General features: G+C 43.9%; 1 protein-coding gene across 4 annotated transcripts; it reads left to right on the top strand.

Annotated features, from left to right (window-relative positions):
- The first annotated feature begins 5457 nt into the window (after positions 1 to 5457).
- On the top strand, positions 5458 to 23142 carry zc3h13 (zinc finger CCCH-type containing 13). Of its 4 annotated transcripts, none has more exons than XM_021313392.2 (20): positions 5458 to 5624; positions 7260 to 7436; positions 7540 to 7643; positions 7723 to 7831; positions 7971 to 8082; positions 8479 to 8645; positions 8733 to 8881; positions 9014 to 9214; positions 9962 to 10129; positions 10217 to 10551; positions 10628 to 11047; positions 11123 to 11344; positions 13428 to 13938; positions 14505 to 14617; positions 16098 to 17342; positions 17810 to 18445; positions 19707 to 19847; positions 19933 to 20133; positions 21653 to 21816; positions 21905 to 23142. In XM_021313392.2, exons 2-20 carry the CDS (start codon positions 7269 to 7271, stop codon positions 22103 to 22105), a joined length of 5367 nt encoding a protein of 1788 aa, XP_021169067.2. In that variant the 5' UTR covers positions 5458 to 5624; positions 7260 to 7268; the 3' UTR covers positions 22106 to 23142. The 4 variants fall into 4 exon arrangements, with proteins under 4 accessions (XP_021169067.2, XP_021169066.2, XP_021169065.2 ...); XM_021313391.2 differs by having other exon boundaries at positions 7723 to 7837; positions 7974 to 8082; XM_021313390.2 differs by having other exon boundaries at positions 7723 to 7837.
- The last annotated feature ends 249 nt before the right edge of the window (positions 23143 to 23391 follow it).

The raw sequence follows: 23391 nt of genomic DNA, 5'->3' as shown, positions 1-23391 counted from the left end.
CACTAAATTCATGCAGCCATGTTTCTGTTAAAAACATTACATCAAGATTATTGTCAATAATGAAGTCATTAATTAAAAGGGATTTTCCTGACAGAGATCTAATATTTAATAAACCCAGTTTATATGACTTAGTGGTTGATGATGTCTCTGTGACAGGCTGGATCTGACAGTTTATGACTTTTAAGTATTTGTTCCTGTTTATCCTTTTGTTTTTCTTATTTCTGTCACGTATTATCACAGATATTCCATAATCTCCGGCAAAAGGCCCAGGCTGATGCTGGGAACTGTCATGTCTGATAAACGTGTGGCCAGGGGCCAATCTGTATCACAGCGAAGTAATTTGGAGTTCCTCAGTACCAGAGTGTTCTGTGATACGTGGAGGAGGAGGATCTGAGGCTCTGAGGCCTTTGGAAAATCCTGGTTTATTCACAGCAGAATGGCTATGTGGAGAGGATGTCATCTGTAGGCCAATCTTAAATACTTTGTTCATGTTGTGAGAAAATTCCAGAAAAGGAACTTCTGGACTTTGTGGAGAAGAAGGGGAGGCGGGTCCAGTCTGGACCGGTGTTCGTGACGATGGAGGTTCTTGGTCCTCTCTTTGTCTTTGTCCTGCTAAGATCTGGGATGAATCCTCCTGTAGCTCTGACAACGCCTCATTCTGTGTCATCTTTCTGGCCATCTTTATCTTTGCTTGTTCGGGCTGCACTGGGCTTATCATTTGTTTTGGTGCTGGATGTACTTTGTTTTGGAACAAAGCTGATGGAGCATGGTTCACAGAATAGAAGATGTTTGAAATCAGCCGTTTTGCACCTGACCTATTTAGAGAGAAACCATCTCTGTTGAACACATGTCTCCTCTCCCAAAAGATGTTAAAGTTGTCTATGAAGGTTACAGTTGTTTGTTTGCATGTTTTTTCCCGCCATTTGTTTAGCATCAGAATTCTGGAAAAAATCTCGTCTCCACAAGTAACGGGGGAATGAGGGCCGCTGAGAAACACCTTGAGATTTTTGCCATCAACTAAGTTCGACAGACGAATGTAGTCCTCTTTCAATACTTCTGATTTTCTCTGGAAGGTGTCACGCAGGGCTCCAGCTTGTATTATGAGTTTTTCCAGGGTCGGGTGTTCTTTCAAGACCCTTGGAAGGATATCTAAAACATCAGACACCAGGCTACAGCTCCCGTCGTTATAGATCAACACCTCTGTGTTTTTCTTGTTACAGAAATGTTTAATCCCCCTTACAGATCCATTGCATAATATCAGGGTCCTTGGCCCTGTGGCATGTCTTTTCTCTGATGTCTTAGAACGAAAATCGTTGACATACCTCTGATTTTTGTCTTCCTGGGTCACATTTTGGAGCGGAGCGAATCTGTTTAGTAACGGAATTCCAGCATTTCCAGCAGGTTTACTCCTATTATTTGTTTTGAGAACAGCCCGCTGTTGTTTCACTTGTCTTGGGACAGCTCTCTGTAGTCTTGGCCAGTTTTCTTTGTCTAGGTGTGGGGTTCGTTGATCCTTTGGTCTTGCACCCAGAGTGGTCCAGGGATTCTCATTTTCCTCAGGGAACTGTTTGTTCGCTGAGTCGCTGGGCTGGTGGTCACAGTTCGGAATCACAGGCAGGTTTATTTCATTTCCATGCGCGGTGTTTACATCATAATTCACTTCAAGTCGACAGATTTTCAGTTCCATAACAGCTATCTTCTGTAAAAGCTTGTCAAAGTCCATTGTGGTGAAGGAAGGCATCTTTTCAAAATCAAAATCAAAAAATAAGTAAAAGAAAATAAATAAAATAACTAAATCCAACTTTCTGTGGTTTAGGTTAAGAGATAAAAAGGAGATAAAAAGTAAAAGGCAGGAAAATGCAAGCAAGCAGGGAGCAGAGAAAAAAAAGCGTCCGAACAGGCAGAGAGGCGGAGAGCAGGGGTCGACAAAAGGAGCCCTGTTTCAGGCAGGCGTGGCATGGTATATGTTCAGTGAACATCTGTTCATGCTGAAACTGTGAATTTCATACAAATTATAAGTTGCTAACCTATGAATATGAATAATTTAATTTTAATCTGTATAATCTGACCCAATCTGTATAATATGATTGAACTTGACTTTGTAAAGTGCCTTGAGATGACATGTTTCATGATTTGGCGCTATATAAATAAAATTGAATTGAATTGAATTGAATTAACCTGGAAAAAAATGATAGCGGCACAAACAAAAATTTTTGCTGCACAAACCAGCACTAACGTATAGCACAAATGTTTGACACCCATTTCGTCTAGTCTGGTAGCTCGTAAGGCGGCTCTTAGCTTGTTAGCTGGTTATTGAATGGAGCTTGTTTACATGCCCAACTTTCCCTGATTGGATTGAAACGTGTTCAGATTAAAAGGAAAGAAAGTATTCTAAAAGCACCGTTTATATGGGCTTAAAATCATAATTTCATCACAACGTGTTTATTTGCACCAAGATTTATTCAAAGTAGAAACTCTCTGACGCCGGCAGAGTGGTTGAATTTCCATAAAACAACCACAGAAGTTCTATACTTCTTCATGCAAGGAAAAAACCAACAATAAAGGCAGAGGTGTGTTGGTTCTGACTGTTCTGAGCGCACAGAATGGACCTGCAGCTGGTTCTGAGATGGCAGAGAACTCCTGCTGTTGGTGTTGAGAGGAAATGATGATCATCCCAAAATGTTCTGTGCTGCAGAGCTGCAGCTCCATCCTCCACATGCAGGCGCTGTAAATTCATGAGATTAGATGGACGCCGATTCAGATTATGGATCATAAACCAGCCTTCTCAATTTCATTCTGATGGTCATAATCTGTTGATTAAGGTTTGAATTTGAGTTAAGGTACTGTATGGAAGAGAGGAGCAGGGCAGAGTCTCTATTTTTATTATGTAACCATAGTGAAATTTTGGTGAGAATGATAAGAGGCAGACTGATTTATTTACTTACAGAAAAATGAGACATAAGCATTCCTAAAGGACAATCAAAAATGTTAAAACTCTCAGAAAAATAAAATTTATTAAATAGGGCTGGGCAACGATTAAAATCTTTAATCGCGAATAATCGCATAATTTGCCTGATTAATCATGATTAAATCGCATTGTATGCACAAACTCCAAGAATGAATTCAAATGTAGTGTAAAGAGCACTTTAATTTTAATGTTCTGCTGCCATATGAACAAAAGTGTTGTAACATTTGTAGCACTTATCAGTAACACATATTTAGTGTAAAGCTCAACTTAAGCATGTTAAACAAAAAATAGCAATAATAATAAATTAAAGCTTATTGCCACTGACAGGAAATTCTCTTTATGGGGAAAAAATCTACCAAAAACAGGCAATATCTGAGGTAACAGCAGGGAGCAGCATTACCATTTTATGTTCAATACCAAAGTGTGAAGCTGAAGCACAAAAAAAGGTCTGCAGTAGCTATCCACTTCTCCATTACATTGGTTAGCTTCTCTGAGTCATTGAATTGTTTGGTGATGTCTACAGTGTGTTTGGCATTTAAGTTATATGTTAAGCTCAAGGTGCTCCGGTGATAAGAAAGTTTAACTTGGCAGTGGTTACAACTTGTTTCTGTCATATTCGTTGCTGGAAGAACTTTAAGCTGAAATGCTTGCTAACTCGATATGCTTGCATGTTTATTTGACGTTACAGGGGTGCCTCCAGGTGGTGCCCAGGGGTGGCCATGGCCCCCACTGGCCAGTGTCTATTGTAGTAGCGTCAGTTTAGCATTTCATCCTATCATGCACAGCCAGCAAGACAGAGGCTCTTCCTTGGCTTCTATCTCACTTTTATTTGTTTCTGCCAGTATCTACTTCCCTTAGTAACTGTTTTGTTTTCCAATAAATGAATAAATGTACACCTTATTCTTAATGTAATTACGCAATAAAAATGTATTGTTGTTCAACCTAAAATGTTAACTCTGCTATTATTGGGCTATGCACATTAGATCATTAGGAATATTAAAATTTCAGAAAACCATTAAAAACCATAAGATATTAGTAAGCGTTTACTTAAGTCTTTCTGATTCTGCCTGTTTTCTACATGCAGCTTTACTACAACAGTAGAATAAAATCCTGAAATTACAGCTTTTAGTTTCAGTGCCACCCCAAGAGTTTAAGTGGCTCCATCTGGCCACCCCTATGAAATATTTCTGGAGGCGCCACTGTGACGTTAACACGCGTTTTTTTGTTGTTGCTTTCTCGCGTGCATATAGTGAATGGCAGGGCAAAAACAGGCAAAAACACATGGATACTTTGAAACGAGAAGCGACTTCACCGACGGCGTCGATGCAGGACCGCTCCGCACAAAACTTGTTCCGGCCGCCAACTCACCGTCTCGTAGTGATGTTACCATAGACATATATAAAGAGTAGACCCCGCATCGACCGCTCTCGCCTACAGGCGCTGACGAGATTTAGGGGGGCCATAAACTTTAAAGCTATAGCTATTATAACAAGTGGTTCAGTGCATTTAAATATTCTTAGTGTGGTTAAAAGTAATTGAATATTCTGACAGAATTTATGTATGCTGCAAAACACACACACACACATACATACATACACACATACATACATACATCTAAAAACATACATACATACATACATACATACACATAGATATAGATTGTTTACTCTGAGTCCCTGATTGGAGCTTCTAATTGGTGCTGATTGGAAGTGGAGGCAGCTGGCCAGACTGACGTCAGCAAGCTTCCTCACCTGACAGCGCAAGCCCAAGCTCTGCTCCAGCCCAAGCACCAGATGATCAACCCCAGCTCGGAGCAGCTCAGATCATTCTTTCTCGCTCTCTGTGCCACCTACTTCTCTCTTTCCTTCTCCTCTATAACCAGTTATGATTTTTGTTAAATAAATCTCATTTTAAGTTTTCCCATGCAGGGCTTCCCTTTGATTAATTATGGTCCAACATCCAGGCCATAACAAAAAAATATCTATCGATCGATCGATATACATATATAAATATGTATTGCAGCTGCTTTGTGAAGGCATCAGAGCTTTGTTAGACATTAGCGAATAATATATATATATATATATATATATATATATATATATATAAATAATTGGTGAACATATTATTCACCAATGTCTAAAGCTCTGACGCCTTCACGGAGTAGATGCAATTTTGGAGAGACTAAGTCACAAAACGTGTAGACCAGTATCTCTCTATCTAATATTAGAAAAATCGCATTACAATATAATCAATATCTTTTAATCTTACTTGTGAAAAGTTATCCCTCGAGCCCTGACGTCAATAGTCCGTCAATTTATACAAAAATACGCCGCCCAGTGCTGAGGTTAGAATTTGTGTATTCAGCTTGAATCAGCAGGTTAGGGTAGCAGGTCGACCGCCCCAAGATGGCGGCCGTAATTCCTGCGCCGCGACAGTCAATGCGGGGTCTACTCTTATATTATGTCTATGGGCGGTAGTGCCTCAGCTCGCAGAGCCCCTGTACCACAGAAGAAGAACGGGCAGGGACTCACCGCCAACATGTTGCCTCTCAGGGCATTCCTTGCCTTTGATTTGAAAGAATAAGCCTTGTTACCTTGACAAGCGCTCACTCCGCTAACTCGTCTAAAGTAGATGCGACACCAAAACAATATCCTGGGTGAGACCTGTTTCATAAATCCGCCGGGGCTAGCTTGTATGCTGCTGGACGTGGCTCCCGGGCCCATGCTAATGTTAGCATTAGCCTAAATCTAAAAGGATTCTCCCGTCTTAGGTGGCCGGAAACTGTAATTATGAAACGCGCTGGCATTTAAAACTAATTTACATACAGAGTGAAACGGAATATTGCGCAGTGTTATGACTATGGAGTCAGGTTTAAAGTGTATAAAGGCTTTAGCTTCGCAGCATTGATGCTAACCTGTCTCAGCCGCAGCACGGCGAAGATGCATCTGTTGCTGATTATTCGTAGGAGCTAGCTCCCATGTCGCTTCTATATATAGTTTCTCGATTGCAATGCCGTGCAGTTAATTCATGAGCGGATTAAGCGGGATACCTTTGCAGTGTTAATATGGTTCAAAAACAGACCAGGATTAACACAAAAACACAGCTAAGGGTCAGAAAAGTCTCACTTTTAAAGCAAACAGGATTACGGAATATAGATTAAAGGAAAACCCCGCTTAAACTTATACTTTCTTTGCATATTCTCTTTGTATTCTGTTTGATTTGTTGTCATATTTTTTTGCAATAAAATAATTAATTTTTATTTTTTAATCCCACAATGTGAGCTGCTATATATTGATAAATGACTAATAATCTTATGAAATCGATGCCAAACGAAAACATCGATTCTTTTCGTCATTTGTAAAGATACACTTTTATTTTGAAATTTAGGCATGAGACTATAGAACAGGTGTCTATTATAAATATTTTAAAATTAGAAGAATGTTGTTTGATTCAAAAGCCTGATACCCGAGCTGTGAACTAATTATCTTTTAGTTGATCGTGTAAATAATAGTGAGATAAGCAGATAATATTGCATCATATCGATCGGAAATTGTAATAGCAAATATCGAATCAAACTAACCAAACTAATTCACATATAGTGACAAAGCTGGTGATTTACACATCTAATATTTGCAGGTTTATTTTTTTCTCCCATTATTGTGTTCTGTCACTTTTGCTCATTAAATGTGTTCAAATGTAACAAACAAATGACCAAACAGTCACATCACAATCAGTTATATGCTTGATGGGACTAAAGTGATTTTAGAAAAAAAAACATGGGGGGGAATAAAATGCATCATTCATTTCAGGCTTTGCCAGGCTGATACTGATGTAAAAATGGGAAAATGTGCTGCTGATTTTTTTTTTTTTTTTTTTTTTTTTTTTTTGATGCGTGTAGGAGTGTGGAACCAAGCAGGGAATAAATGAAAGGCGAAGTTATGTAAATTTTCGAATCAAAACCTATCAACGCTTATCTGATTATTTTTTTTTAACTCAATACAAAATGCTTAGTGTAGGTGGTTGATGCATTTCTATACTAAAATTGTTGGACTACTTCTTATAAGATTTGTACATTTAATGAATGGGAGAGGGGGAAAAAAATGATGGTCATCACCTGACCTGCTGATCATTAATCAGAAATATTGAACTGCATTCTAATATTTGGCGGATTGAGTTGCACATCTCTTGTTAAAAAAAATTTTTTTTATATAGGGTTTGTTTAGATAAAGGCTATTCTGAGTCACTGTCTCATTGTCAAAACTGCTACCGTTAATAATCTGAATTTTTTCAGTCCTGCAGAATGTCCAAGATCAGGCGGAAGGTGACAGTGGAGAATTCAAAAACTATATCGGACAGCGGGAGCAGCAGCAGCACCACGACCAGCACCACCGCCAACCCCGCCGCCCCCTCTCGTCGGCCCAGCGTGTTTGAGAGACTCGGTCCCAGCACTGGGAGTAATGCTGCTGATGTACGTATCGCTCAAGGTTTCTCTTTTCCAGCAGAAAACATAAAAGTTATTGGTGTTAATGTTAAAAAAGCTGGATAAAATCAACAGTGCTCGTCTTCTCCAGAGTCACTGCAGAAATTGGCTGAAGACCGGTACCTGCAGTTACGGCAACACTTGCCGCTACACACATGGAACTCAGCCGCGGAGCAAAGGATTCACCTTCAGCCGGTAAGTGTCAAGCGTCTTCTCTCGTTGACGTAAAAAAAAAAAAAGCCAAAAGCTGAACGAGTTATGTCTGCGCGAGCAGGACAGCCGAGAGGCCCACAGGTGATCTGCGGGAGAGGATGAAGAATAAAAGACAGGATGTCGACCCGGAAAACCTGAAGCGAGACCTAGACGAGCCCACATCCCCCACAGTAAGAGTGAGTTATAAAACCTAATAGCGCTCCTAATCATGTTACCGATTTGCCACCGCTGCCATCTTTTCCATTTGAGTTGAATCCTGCTTTAAAACCCAGCTGAATCTCAGGGTGATCTGTGTTGATGCTCCCATAGCAGAGAGATTCCTCTAGAGGGCGACACAGAGAGAAGGAAGACATAAAGATCACAAAGGAGCGAACCCCGGCCAGCGAAGAAGAGCCCGCAGAGTGGGAAGCTAACCGTGAAGGTGTGGTAACTCAGGTTTTTTTTTTGCTCTAGTTTGACAAACAAATGGTGATCAGTGGTGAACTTGCGATGAAGGACAATGTCCTCTTGTTTCTTCTACTCTGAGTTTGTATGTAGTGCGGATCAGCCATGTTAGACTACATTGTCACTTTAAAAGTTAGTCCTTTGACAACTACTGACTCAGATTCAAACTTTGTAGTCGTAAAAATATTCACAATTTGGAGTTTGGAGCCACTGCTTGGGAGGAAGAAGAGGTTATTATGACTAGATTGGTGATCTGTTGAGATATTTTGCAGGTTTTTTTAGGAAAACCGCTCTTGTTGAAAGCGTAAATCTTACCTGACAGATTCTGCTCTAGTTTCTAAGTAAAACTTTCTCCCCTCACCCCCTTCTTTAGATTCTGATATCGGCGACTACGACTACGAGTTATCCCTCGAGATGAAGCGGCAGAAGATTCAGCGAGAACTGTTGAAGCTGGAGCAGGAGAACCTGGACAAGAGGGACGACATCGTCATCAAGAAAGACGAGACCCCCAACAAAACCAGAGGCGCCGTCTTGCCGAAGGTAAGGAACGCACGGGGCGCGTCCTCGAAAGTCCGCCGCCACTCGCTCGTCGCCGCGCTTCAACCCGATGTCTCCTCCGTCCCTCAGGTCTCCGGCGAGCTGTTAAGCTCCAAAGATTCGCCCACGGCCAGGAAGACCGCCGCCTCCCCGAAACACAAGAGCGGAGCCAAAGGGGCAGGCTCTGGAAAGAAGGAGAAGAAGTCATCAGTGGCCTTAGCTGTCTCAGAAACAACCAGGTTAGGAGAGCCTTTAAAATCTTCTATCATGGCGTTTGTAGCTGGTATCACAGAAAGTGTTGCCGTTATATTCTGTGTGGTGACCAGGTGGACGTGGACTAACAGAGGTTGGTTTTTTTTGTGTGTCATTAGAGCGACTAAAGCAGGGCACAGCAAGAAGAAGGGGCCCCGTACGCCGAGTCCCCCTCCGCCCGTCCCTCTGGACCTTCCTGTGGTCGGGAAGAAGCACAAAGGCAAACACAAAAACAAGGAGAAGACCGAGGAGAAGCTGAAGGAGGGCAAAGACCGGGGCAGAGACACGGAAAAACACAAAGAGAAGAAGGAGAAACGCAGGTCAGCCGTGCGCCAAAAGCAATTCATTATAATTCACTCATTATTTTTCCTCCTCACCCTTTTTAATTTACTTGTTTTATGTGATAAACCAACACAAATTGGTGAGTTTTTTTACAAAAACAAATGCGTTTGTATTCAAACTTGTGGAGTCAGAAATAACTTGGGGGGTGGAATGTCTTTGTGCGTAAACTTTCACGTCAGGCCTCAGATTCTCAATTGTTTTTAGGTCTGAACTTTGACTAGGCCTTTTCTAACACATAAATGCGCTTCGTTCAAATCCATTTGTAGCTCTTTCTACATGTTTGGTGTCGCCGTCCTTCTGGAAAGTGAATCTTTGTCCTGCGTTTAGCTCCATCCGCCGTCCCCATAGCACGATGCCACCGCCACACACTCCATGTTTCCCACGTTGGCCGAGCGCTTTAATTTTGCACTGCAAAAACGGAACTAGAAATAAGTAAAATGTTCTTAAAATCAGAGCAGGTAAATAAGTGTATTTGTCCCTAAATAAGATGATTTGCCAATGGAATAAGATTTTTGCACTTAAAATAGGAACAATTCATCTCCATCTTCTTATTTCAAGTGCAGGATGTCTAATTATGTTATTTCAGGGGTAAAAATACGCATTCCATTGGCAGATAGTCTTATTTACCTGCTCAAATCAAGGATAAATACACTAACTTTAAGAACATTTTACTTATTTTTAGATCCGTTTTTGCAGTGATGGACTGAAATCTCTCTTGCTTGCAGGGATCGCTCAGACAGTTCCCACAAGGCCAAGCGGTCGCTGGCGTCAGAGGATCACTCGGGCAGCGCGTCTTCTCCATCCAGGGACGCTTCGCCTCCAGTGAGGAAGAAGTCGGCCTCTCCCAAGGTTTCCTCCCATAAAGCCTCCTCCCTGGCCTTCCCCTCTCAAAGGTTTGCTCATGTCGACTCTTCAGCTTCTGCTTGATTTACAAAAAATGTAAAAACAGCCGCGTGAGTTATCGGTCTTTGTCGCTGCAGGTCTCCTTCCCCGCTTCGCCACCAGCGCAGCCCCTCTCCTCCTCGTCATCACTCCCCCTCCTCCCACTCGGGCTCCTCCGCCCACCGCCACTCCCCCTCCCCTCGGCGGCGCCGCTCGTCGTCCTCCAACTACCGGCGGAGCTCCGCGGCACAGGCCGCCGCCTCCTCGCCCCCGCACTCCCGCCGCTCCCGCTCGCCCCCCGCCTCCCACGACGCCTCCTCGCCGCACCGGCGCTCCAACAGGTCCAGCCCCGCCCGCCACCACTCCAGGGGCCGAGAGAGGAGCCGCGGGGAGCGGGAACGGACCCCGCCTCCCAGACACGACCACAGAGACGGTATCTTTGCCGGTGCGCCTCAGAGCTTTTAAAACGCGTCTCCTCCTAACCCCCTGTGTCTCCCGTCCTCACGCAGACAGCCGCAGCAAACGGGAGAAGGAGCGCGACGACTACGACTCCGAGGTCCTCTCCTCCCGGGACGAGCGGGAGGCCCGCGAGCGACGGGACGGCCGCGAGCGCGGGAGGGAGGCGACCCGCGACAGCCGGGACAGCAGGGAGGCGAAGGACTCCAGAGACGGCAAGGCGGAGACCCGCTCCAGCCGCGAGTCGCTGGAGCGCCGCGACCGCGAACGCGACAAGGAGCGGGGCCGGGAGAAGGAGCGGGAGAGGAGCGACGCCTACAGGAAGGAGGAGCCAGCCGCGGACGACAGGGCCTACGGAAGAGGTCACGGACGGGACGACGGAGGCCGGACGGACGGGAGGACGGAGAGCAAGTCGGACCGAGCCGAGAGGAACGGCAGAGGGAGGGGCCGCGCCGACGCCGCCTCAGATAAAGGTCCAGCAGAACGCCCCCCCCCCCCCTCGTCTGCGGCAGGACGAACCGATTTAATCACATCTCCTTTAACGGCAGGCTCCAACAGGAACTCCCGCAGCTCCCAGCTGGACAGCGGCTACGACAACTGGGAGTCGCGGAGCAGCGCGGCCCGAGACCGGAGCGCGGATCGGAGCGCCGCCGACAGGACGTCCGATCGCGACCGCTACGAGAGCGACAGAAGAGACCACGCCAGGGACTCCTCCTACGACAGGAGGGGAGGCCACGGAGAGCGGGAGCACAGAGACGCCCGAGAGAGAGGTGGGTGCTCCCCCCCCCCGAAAAGCCAGAAATCTAAATCTGATATATTTCAACCATAGTTGGGATTTATTTTGACTTTTCTCCGCATTGATCCCCATAAGCAACAGAAATGGCCTGTAGATAAAGATTTTTCTAAACAAAAACCATTTAAAACAAGAAATTTGACTGTTTTTATTAATCAGAATATTATACACTGCAAAAAGGGAACTAAAAGTAAGTAAAATCTACTTAAAATTTGTATCCTTTTCCTTGATTTGAGCAGCTAAATAAGATTATTTGCCAATGGAATGAGAATTTCTAACCCTAAAATAAGATAATTAGCTAAACTGCACTTGAAATAAGATGATAGAGATGAATTGTTTTTATTTTAAGTACGAAAATCTTATTCCATTGGCAAATAGTCTGATTTACCAGCTCAAATCAAAGAAAAATACGCTTATTTCAAGAGGATTTTGTCTACTTTTAGTTCCCTTTTTGCGGTGTAAGAAAAGCTCATAAGAACATAAAGAGCAGCCAACAAAGCAGTCAATGCATTAAACAGTCTGACCGCTACTTTATGCTATGGTGAGGATTCCTGAAAGCTTATGGTGATAAAGTATGATTATATAAACTCTAAAACAAATAATAAAATTAGATTATCTCTCTGCTGCAACTCTCTTCCCTTCCATATTGAGGCAAACCTGCTTTAAACACGTTACCGGCAACTAAAGGACGCGTCTTATCCGTTCATTGTTACATAGATTAAATTGCAAATATTGCGATTAATTGGGCCGTCCTAGTGAAAGCTGGAGGGAATTAATGTTTTTTCCGAGTAAATACTGAACGCTAAGCCTTAGGATGAGGATGTGTTACTGTTGGGAAATGAATATCTGCTTCACACAATGAGCCTCTTCTTACCATAAACAGGTAAAAGTCATTACATATGATGGGAATCCTAAAAGTATTAGTTCAAGAGGTAATATATGAAAATACACGGAAAAACGTTACTTGAATTGAGTGTATTTGTCTTTGATTTGAGCAGGAAAATGAGAATATCTGCCAACAGAATGAGTATTTGACCCCTAAAATAAGATAATTAGATATAATGCACTTGAAATAAGATTGAGATGAGTTGTTCCTAATTTTAAGTGCAAAAATCTTATTCTATTGGCAGATTATCTGATTTACCTGCTCAAATCAAGGACAAATACACCCGTGTCAACAAAATTGTACTTATGTTATTTTGGTGTGTAAAGTGTCCAGCAGGCATGGTTGAAGGAATAAAAAGCATCAACATGAAGAGAGACCGACATAACCCCCAAAGTTGGCAACATTTTGTGCACTTAGTGTCTCACAAAAGACTCAAACTTTAGTTTGGTGTTCAATACTAGGCACCGTACTATATTCACTGCAAAAACTGAATTAAAAATAAGTACAAATTTCTTGAAATTAGTGTATTAGTCCTTAATTTGAGCAGGTAAATAAGATGATCTGACTAAAAATAAGTCAAGTTTTCTTGAAATTAGTGTATTTTTCCTTGATTTAAATGATCTGCCAATGGAATAAGATTTTTGCACTTAAAATTGGAGCAACTCATCTCCATCATCTTATTTCAAGTGTGGTTTACCTAATTATCTTATTTTAGGTGTAAAAATACTCTTTACATTGGCAGATCATCTTATTTACCTGCTCAAAAGCTTTTACTTATTTTTAATTCGGTTTTTGCAGTGAATATAGTACGGTGCCTAGTGTTGCACTGTAAAAAAGGTACTCAAAGTAAGTCAAATTTTATTGAAATTAGTAAATTTTTCCTTAATTTGAGCAGCTAAATAAGACTATTTACCAATGGAATGGGTATTTTTACCCCAAAAATAAGATACTTAGATATCCTGCTCTTGAAATAAAATGATGGAGATGAATTGTTCTTATTTTAAGTGCAAAAATCTTACTTCATTGGCGAATAGTTTATTTAGCTGCTCAAATCAAGGAAAAATATACAAATTTACTTACTTTGAGTTCCCCTTTTGCAGTGTGTGTCCTAGCAGTCCTTTGTGACAGAACGACGCGTTTTATGACCGATTCTCCTTTATTTTATTTTTTTTAGGTTCTCCAAACAGATATCAGAGGCGGTCCGAGGAGTCTGAGAGGGACGAGCGGAGGACGGACCGAGGGGAGGACAGACGGGACGACCGGACCCGCGAGAGGGACCGGGAAAGAGACAGGGAGCGGGAGAGAGAGAAGGAGAAGGAGCGGGAGAGGGAAAGAGAGAAGGAGCGGGAGAGGGAGAGAGAGAAGGAGCGGGAGAAGGAGAGGGAGGCAGAGAGGGAGCGGGCCAGGGAGAGGGAAAGGGAACGGGAGCGAGAGAGGGAGCGGGAGAGAGAGAGGGAGAGGGAGGAACGGGAGCGCGAGAGGGAGCGAGAGGAGCGGGAGAGGGAGAGAGAGAGGGAAGAGAGGGAGAGGGAGAGGGAACGGAAGGAAAGGGAGAGAGAGAGGGAGCAGAGGGAGCGGGAGAGGCAGCGAGAGTGGGAGGAGCGAGAGAGAGGGAGGGAGGAGAGGCGGGAGAGGAGAGATGACAGCAGGGATGACCGGACGGTTCGAGACGATCGCAAGATGAGGCACGTCTGCATCAGCCTTCTCCTTTCAGCTGAGCTCCAGCCCTACGGAAACACACAAACGCATTTTATCCATGTTTACGGCATTTCTATTACTATTAAATGCGTCTTCATCAAAGCAATAGTTTGCTTTCTAGTTCTGAAAAGTGGCCAATTCAATAAGCAAAATGGTCTAGATTCTTCTGTGTAATGATTTAAATAAAGTTTTAACAAGTACATAAAAATAATAAACATATAATTATGATGCTACAGGCTACAATCTTGTGCATAATGGCACACGTTTCTGATGCTTTCTTACATTATTACGAAATTGTTTTATAAGTAAATTGTGATTTCTGCCTTTTTTATTTTAAATGATTTTTTTTATTATTTAAAAATATAATGATTATTGAAACATTTATTTCAGTTTTTATTTAAAAAAAAGGCAATAACGAATACATTTTTGAATTATTTAATACATTTCTGCTCTAAATATATCTAAATATTCATTTAACAACTTCCTTAATCAATTGTGGCACCTTTACCTGCTATAACTCTAATACGGTGACTCCTTCATGTCCCCCCTGCAGCCGTAAGAGGCTCCGGGTGGAGAGCAGTCCGAGCCCGCAGCCCTTGCCTAAGCGGACGGCGCGGGACTTCAGCCCGGCGGACAGCGACGGCTACAACAGCGGCGAGGACAAAAGTGAGCGCCCGACCGGCCGAGGGCAGCCCAAGCTCCACCCCCAGCCCCTCCTCCCCAGCCCCGTGTGTCCGCCTCCATCTGACAGTAGGAAAAATCTCTTTAAAAAAAAAGGAGGCAGCTTGCTTGTGTAAAGCAAATAACACCCTTTTTTTTTTATTGGCATGCACTGTCCAACCTTTAGACGGTTGTTTCGCTCTCTTACACCGGGAAATCGGTGGAAAATCATAACATGTATACATCGATAGTTAGAAATCCGACAACGGCCGAATCTGTTTGCACTCTTAGTGGAAAGCCTTACAATAAATGTATCTTTTATTGTTTTATTGCAGTGGTCCAAACCTGCAGTGTAAAAAATAAAAAAGAAGAAGGGAAAATCCCAAAAGTTTATATGTACATGTTAATTTAATCCCTCAGGGGTGAAAAACAACGCTAAGAAATAATAATTATTCCTCCTTATGGTAGGTTGAAAGTCCTTGTTGTGGACTTAGTGAGGGACCTTTGACTCTTTATCTGCAAAATCTCTATATCATCCTAAGTCCTGGGTCCTTTCTGATGCTCTTTCTCCACAGCTGCAGTTTTTTTTATAGGATTTATTCCTCCAGAGAAAGTATGGAGGGAATTTTGTTCCAATATTGTTAGTAGCCAGGGACTTGGAAATTAAAAAAAAATATATATCCAGAAATTAAACTTTGCAAAACTTCTTAATCAAAAAAAAAGTTTTTGGGTAACTTTGCTGTTTTCTTGGATTTTATTTTATCAAAAAAATAATAATTTTAATTTTTCATGGACTTTTTTTCAAATTGAATTTAATTTTCTTAAATTTTTTACAGATTTCATATTTTCAAATTTAATTTTTTTTCATATTTCTCTTTTTCAGATTGAGTTTTTTTAATTGCCTTCTTTTCAAGTTGCGTTTTACAGATCACATCCTCTTCACTTCTGGGGGCGGGCTTTCACTCTGGAGGGAGGCACAACGAAGCGTTTCTATTGGTCCGCAGGCCATTAGCAACTGCGTTTTTATTGGTCAGCCTGTGAGAAGTGAAGAGGATGTGATCTTTAAATCGCAATTAGAAAAGAAGGCAATTCGTAAAACTCATCTGGAAAAGGAGAAATTGGAAAAAAGAAAATGTGAAAATCTAAAATCTGTTAAAAAAAAGTGAAAAAGTAAAGTGTGAAAAATAAAATATATATAATTTTTATTTATTTTTTTTATTTTTTTTTTGTTGTTGTTGTAATCTGAGAAATCACCAGAGTTACTCTCAAACCCTGTCCAGAAGTTTAGCAATTTCTGGATTTAATTTTTTTTCTAATTTCCATTTATATTATGTTCCCAATATGTTTGAGTCTGATTATTTTCAGGCATTTTACACGTCATTACCAGGGGTGCCAAAATATTTCCCTGCATCTTTAAATGTGTAGTTTGCGCCTCTGAATTAGACTCTTGAAATAATATATTCATTCCTCCATGTTTTATGTCCAGATGGGGATAAGCACCGCCTGCTTAGCCAAGTGGTGAGGCCCCAGGATCGCTTGTCACGGTCGCCTCCTCGCACCGCATCGAGCGAGAAAGGTGCTTACTGGAAAGAGGAGGACCGCAGGGGAGCCGGGGAGAAGCGGGAGGCACGCAGCCGCCATGATGAAGTGGAGTCACGTGCCGATCGAGGCAGAGGAGGCGAGAGGCGTGGAGAATACCTCCCGGACGTTCCCTCCGACTCTCGCAGCAGAGGCCGGGAGCAGCGGGAACCCACTCCCCCACCTCCCCCTGCGGCGCTCCCCGCCGGCAGCGAAGACAGAGACGCCGCCGGGTCCCAGACGCACGAGGAGGGCAAGAAGAAGACCAAGACGCAGAGGAAGGGTTTGAAAAAAGGCCGCAAGGACGAGGAGGTCGCCGGAGTCCCCGCTTTGGCCCCCGCAGCGGGGCGGTTCAACCCGGAGCCCCCGGGTAGCGCGCCTGCCGACGCGCCTCCGCCTCTGCTCTCGCCGAGAAAGGGAGCCAAGAAGAAGGGACACGAGCGCAAGAGGAAGAGGTCGTCAGGGGGGGAGTCGGACGTGTCTCAGGAGGAGGCGCCCGTCCAGCCGCCTCACAGTAAGAGGAAGAGAGGTCCCCGCACCCCGCCGCCCTCCATGAGGCCGGATCGCCACGGTGCTGCGGTGAACGCCGAGCGCTCCCCTCCTCCCAAAGCAAACAATTTCAGCGACTGGTCCGACGAGGAGGAGGCGGAGCGAGGAGGTCCGGTGGACACGCAGCCTCCTCCGCCTCCCGTTGAGAGGACTCCGTCTGAGCCTCTCAGGAGAGCCGTTGGGCACCGGCTGGGCAGAGACAGGGGCAACGCCCCCCCCATAGCCCCGCTCCTGTCCCCGGACCCCCCGATGCTGCTTCAGACTCTGACGCCACAGCCGCTCATGTCCCAGCCGCTCCTCCGGAAGCCCCCGCCGCAGGAGGTGCGCAGCGGCAGCATGGGGAGCGCCCAGAGCCGGGTGTCGTCCCGCCGCCCGCGCTCCCCCTCCAACGACTCCGCCCACCTGGACGACCCCCAGGTGCCACGCCTGCGCCGCGGCCGGCTCCAGGGCTCCAACTCAAGAGACCGGGACCGAGAGAGGGAGCGGGAGAGGGAGAGAGACCTGGAGCGGGAGAGGGCGATGCTGGGCGAGCCTCCCGGCGGCGAGAGGAAGTCCCGCATCGATCAGCTGCGGAGAGGAGAGCCCAGCCGCAGCACGTCGTCAGGTCAGCGGGGGTTTCTGGTGGGGCTGGGTATCATCTAGGATCAGCCGATTCGATACGATTCTTGATTTAGCTCACCTTGATTTGATTTGACTCCAATATCGATATTTATTACTTTCAAATGCTCAAAGTCATTCAATCAACAAAACCTGTATATTTATGTTCAATTTATTGAACACTGATATATTAACAGGAAAACAAAGTGCATTTGGTTCAATGCATTTAATGTATCACAGAAACCAAAAACGTGCCCAAACGTCTGATTTTAGGGATGAAGGTTAGGCTGCAATAGCGCCCCCTAGGTGTTGGGAGGTATATCGATATTGAAAGCCAGAATATCGGTTTTAAATCATTTTTTAAAAAAATCGATATTAATCTTTGTATCGATTTTTATGCACAGCTCTAGTTTCTGGCAGAGTGGGAGGAGTTATAACTGAGCTGGAAACCACATCTGAATTCTTGTTTTGCAGACCGCCAAGACTCGCGCAGCCACAGCTCCAGACGCAGCTCCCCGGATTCAGAGAGGCAGGGCAGGTCCAGGTCGCGGGCCGGCTCCTACGACAGCCGGGAGCGGGAGAGGGACAGGGAGCCGTTCGAGCGGGAGAGGGAGCGGGATCGCAAGGACTTCCGCCCCCAGCCGAGCCAGCAGCCGCCGCCGCTGCACCTCCAGCAGCCCGTGCAGCCGCAGCGAGACTGGGAGCCGGAGCCCAGGGACTGGCCCGGCAGGGGGCGGGACCCCATCCTCATGCGTCCTGGCCGGGAGCCGCTCCTGAGAGGCGAGAGGGACATGAGGGAGCGGGAGCGCCTGCTGCCGGAGGGGCTCATCCAGCAGCACGAGCGGGAGCGAGACAGGGAGCGGGACAGGGAGCGAGGCGCCGATCGAGACAGGGGACTCCTGGACCCGCCCGCGCACGGCGACCCGAGAGCGCCGGGGCGCGGCGACGCGAGAGGAGACGCGCGGGGCGACCTGCTGAGGCAGGACAGGGGCGACTTTGAGCCTCTGCTCCCGAGAGAAGCCTTCAGCCCTCCTGAAGCAGAGAAACCAGGCAACGCTCATCATGTGGCTGGAGAGCAGCGTGAGCTGGAGAAGACCGAAAGCATCGACGGTGAGAGGATACAAAAAAAAAACATGTTTTAAAGTCAACTTCTGCGTTTTTTGTATGTAAATAAAACTACAGGGCAGTCAAAAGTAGGCGGTCAACGGCAGCAAATCGCCGTCTATAGCAGCTCCTGCCGCCGCCTACTTTTCCCCGATTATACATCCCAAAAACCACCTTAGTATCTGTCTCCACTGAGAGCAACATTAACGACTGATTGGGTTCCTTGTTCCAACCGAGATGCTACTTTTCCGATCAAAACACAGACCGGTGTTATGCCGAAAAGTGCAATAAAACCGTGAGAGCCGACGTGAGTTTTGAAACTGCAAAGCTTTTTAAGCGAAGATCAAACGTGCACAGCACCGCGTTCATAGACCAGTGTGATGCATTCACGAGCGTCAGAAAGCTATGGTGCATTCAGGAGCATGGGACATTTCAAACTTACAAGGAAAGAGGCATAAAACGGAATAGAACTTAACTCATACAGTAATGTATTTATCCAGAAACAGTGTGGGCTTTCTTACAATACTGAATGCTCTATAATTGTATTTCTGTTACTTTTTGATTATGCACATCTGTTAGCTTTTTATTCTGAAAAACCTATAATATTACATATAATAAAATATTACAGCAGCAAATTATCAAAGTTTTTCAGGGGATGCATTTTGTGTTCGTCTCTAGAATCCTCGCCGATGATACGATATCATGTGTGTGTGATGAGTGCAAGTGAAATTAAACTGAGATAAGAGATTTCGAAAAGAGCGATATGACTGAAATAAGTTCAACATGTATATTCAATTTCAAATTCCAGCCCTGTATTTTTATCATAAAAATTCGACTTTGTTCGTGAAGAAATGTTACGATCGTTTTTAGAACAGAACTGTGAATAATAATAATAAGATGAATAGACCTCACCTAATCTGATCTGTTTTATGTGGTGCTAGTAATTCAAATTAAACAACTTTTATGCAAATGGAGATTACCTTACCTTGTTAAAACATGATAACATCATGTGAAAAAATAATGTTTTAAGAATAATGATAAAAAAGAAATGTTTTTGAAGAATTGATCATTCACATTTTTTGCCTTTTATTGAATTTGAAACATGCACTCTGACTCTATTGTTTAAATAATCACCTGTATTGAAAGCTTCCAAAATATATCAGGGAGAGTCTATTTTTCAAAATAAGTGCACCCTCCTACCTGATAGTGTGCGGCCTGCTACTTTAAAAAAGTTTGACTGCCCTGAAACTAAAATGATGTATTTCAGAGGAGGATGATGGGAAAGATGAGGAGCAGTCGGTGGCGTCTGTCGGCGAGGAGTACGAGCCCATCAGCGACGACGAGCTGGATGAGATTCTGGCCGACAGTCAGAAGAAGGAGGACCAGCAGGAGGATGAGAAAACTACAGGTGCGGCTGCCGGGTTTTCTTTTCTCATCGTCAATTACAGACTTTATCCTCGCTCCTCGTTAAAGCGCTCTGTCCGTGTCATCAGGCCCCCTGGACGTGATCGACGTGGACTGGTCCAGCTTGATGCCCAAGCAGAAGCAGGAGCCCCGTGCGGCGGGGGCAGCTCTGCTGCGCTTCACCCCAGGCGCCGTGCTGCTGAGGGCGGGCATTTCCAAGCGCCTCGCAGGCCCTGAGCTCCTGGAGCAAGTCAAGGAGGTGTGCAAGTCGGAGCTGGACGATCCCAAAGGTGGGTTTTTGGGTTGTTGGTAAAGCGATCAGGACGTTCTGTCATGATTATAAGCACCCAATGCCAGATTTTAGAAAACTATTGTTCACTTTTTAATTCTAACGGTTGAATTTAATTTCCTTACATATAAAGATTTGTTGAGAATAAAGTAGAAATGATAGAAAAAGAAGCTCAAATAAAGAATAAAACTGGTTCTGATGAAGAATTAGATGTCAGGTGTTCTGGGCTAGTTTTATAACCACAGTACCATCAAAGTAGGGCGATATGATAAAATCTCCCTTTTTTTCCACAATACATCCGATTTACAATTTTTTTAAGTTTTTTATTTTTATCTAGAAATAAAAAGGAAATCATTCAAATACATTTTTATTTTATTCAACACAAAAAAATTAACAAACCAAGATACATTTCCCTATTGGGCTTGAAGCAGCAAACACTGGACTGTCGTCTATAGTTTTACTTTTTTCAAAAGTACATTTTTATGTTTTACCATATTTAAATTAATTTTAAACTCTAAATATTAATAGAATAAGTGCACAAATATACAGTAGCTATGCTCTATCGTGTGCTTTACATTGTTTTAACATGTTTTTGAACTGATTCTGAAGGCATGGCGGCGCGCCACGATCAAATACATGTAGCGGAAACCCTCGGTTAAAAAAAAAAAAAAAAGTTTCCTCTTTAGAGTATAGTTTTCTAAACATATATTCAACATTGCAATCTTTTACCAAAACAATTTCCCCTTTCAGGACTGATCTTTATATATAAATATATATATTTTTTTGTATTAGCAAAAAAAAACATTTTGATTTTCCTAAAATTAAATCTTCATAAACTGCAAATTGGAATTAATTGATGAAATCTATTTACCGCCCAGTCCTAGGGCTGGGCGATATCGATTAAAAAATAAATCTCCGATTTTATCATACCAAATCCGATTATTCGATTTTTTTTCCTCTTTTTTGTTTCATAAAAAGAAATTATTTTAAAACCTTGCTTTTTATGTCAAGCATTTCGTCAGGGAGTTGACCTGAATTCAAAGTGCAACTAAAAACAAGCTGTGAAACATGCAAAACAAGATGGCAGCCGTGCCATTATAAACAATGAAAATATAACAAAACATTTGCTGATAACACATTGAGCTAAGAACAGGCTTCACTGCACTTGTGAACTTCAAACTAAGTAAAAAAAAAAAGTAAATAAGTAAATGAAGTACCTCGTATTATGGTAAAAAAAGTTTCTACTTAACAATATTTTGACAATATATTTGCCTAAACACATATTCAGCATCACATGCTGTTCTCTTCATGGAAACCCAATGAGTGTATTGGCAAAATAAAATCCAGATTTTCCAAAAATGAAATCTTAAAGAATTGTAAATTCGAATGAATCGATGAAATCTTATTACCACCCAGTCCTTTGTTGGTGTTTTTTTAATCATTTTTCAGACACTTTTATATTGATTTGCTTCTGATTTGCCATCATTTTGCGATCCATCACTCTGCTGCTCTCTCATCAGATGCTGATAAGCTCTTTGAGCATGACCTTGGGGCCCTAAACATGGCCGCCCTGAACAGGCGGGTGGAGAGGGCCGGCTTACTGAGCAACCTCGGCCCCTGCTGTAAGGCGCTGTGTGCCCGCCGGGACTTTGCCATTCGCCGGCAGCTGTTAAAGAACGAAAAAGTAACCAAAACGCTCTTTAACGCACAATCAGTACCGCTGTAAACCTTGAGCGGGTGTGAAAACGTATCCCGTTTTTTTCTTTCCACAGGGTCAAACCAAGCAGGAGCCCACTACGCCGGTGGTAGACAACGAGCTGCTCCAGATGAGCATCCGTCTCTTCAGAAGGACCATGGCCGGCCAGGCCTCGGCCCCGGAGAGCTCTGAGAGCGGGCCGGCACCAGCAGCGGACGTTGCAGACGCTGGTATTAGCAAGCTGAGCACAGCCCAGCCAGAGGTGTGCGTGTCCTGAAAGCGCTCGCCGCATCGTTGTTCTCCATCACTTTTGCATAGGAGCCCTTTTAGTCCTGAAGAGAGGGAGTCCGACTAAATCTGGCACCACGTGTGAGTCTTAGTCATGCTGGGGGGGGGATGAAACGGTTGTTTTGGACCATGTGAAAGTGCTCTAGGATCAGCTGTCGGACATTTGAGCTCATGGAGGTGTACTTTGTATTAGACGTTTCTGTGCAGTGTTTTAAAAATGATTTTGTTTTTTAATTTACAGGTCTCCCTCACTAATCACCTTCAGATTCCTAGTTTTTTGGGTTTTTTTGTAAGTTGTGCATTGGTTGCTATAAATGTGCATTAAAATGCTTAGATCTGCGTTATTTTTCCTCCGGCTTCTTCGCTTTGTACAAAACTGACTGTCGGGCTATGAAAATAAGGAACATTTCATGTATTTGCTCCTGCCATCCACACACCATCCCGCATGTCCAAGGAGCAAATCTGTTGACCGTTAAAAAAAAAAGAAAAATCCACATCATCAACACATCCTGCAGAGACTTGAATGAACTCGTTAAAAAAAAGCACTGCCAAACTATTCCTAAAGAGGTTGCAGTTTGTTTTCAGCCGTGTATAAACAGTATAAAGGAAGTGAATGGCTTGGCAGTGACTCCCCTGACATGAACTGAAGAGAGTGCAGAGCACTAGCAGGCGAACCGCTGCCACGTTGAGGTTCCTGCTCAGCCCACAGAGAAAGGAAAGGCAGAACGTTCGCCTATAGGAAAGAGAGCACGCTGCTTAGAGAATAAACAATGGCCGCCCCTTCTGTCACTCCCGGGACACCGTACCTGCAGAATACAGAGTGACTTCACCCTCGGGACGGCCAGCATCATGAAGGCAAGGACACATCTGGCTCTGATGAGGGTGGCTGCACACATGAACGCTAGAAAACATTTTTTTTTTTTTTTTTTTTCTTGTGCAAAGTTAATTTCAAAGTGTACAAGTAATGATATCTGGTGTGGTGCTGAATCTTTTTTCTATTGTAAAATAAATGTAGAACAACTTCCTGATGCTGTGATTAAATTGGGGGAGGGGGGGGGGGTACCTTCTCTCTAGGGCATGATAAAGAGGCGTTCTTTTGATTTAGGCGAGTCGGGGGTGGGGATTCAGCCAAAGGTTGCTGGTTCGTAGCTCCCGAGGACCAGAGATGGAGACCCCCGGGAGCTAGAAGCAACAGTTCGGTTTTGCAGGACCGGCAAAGTCTAAAAATTGACTGAGGTGTTTTCCAGGTTTGGATTAGTATGGAAAAGAAAAATA

The sequence above is a fragment of the Fundulus heteroclitus genome, chromosome 24 (assembly GCF_011125445.2).
Source record: "Fundulus heteroclitus isolate FHET01 chromosome 24, MU-UCD_Fhet_4.1, whole genome shotgun sequence".
Lineage (NCBI taxonomy): Eukaryota > Metazoa > Chordata > Actinopteri > Cyprinodontiformes > Fundulidae > Fundulus > Fundulus heteroclitus.
This window is presented reverse-complemented; position numbering and strand designations above follow the sequence as displayed.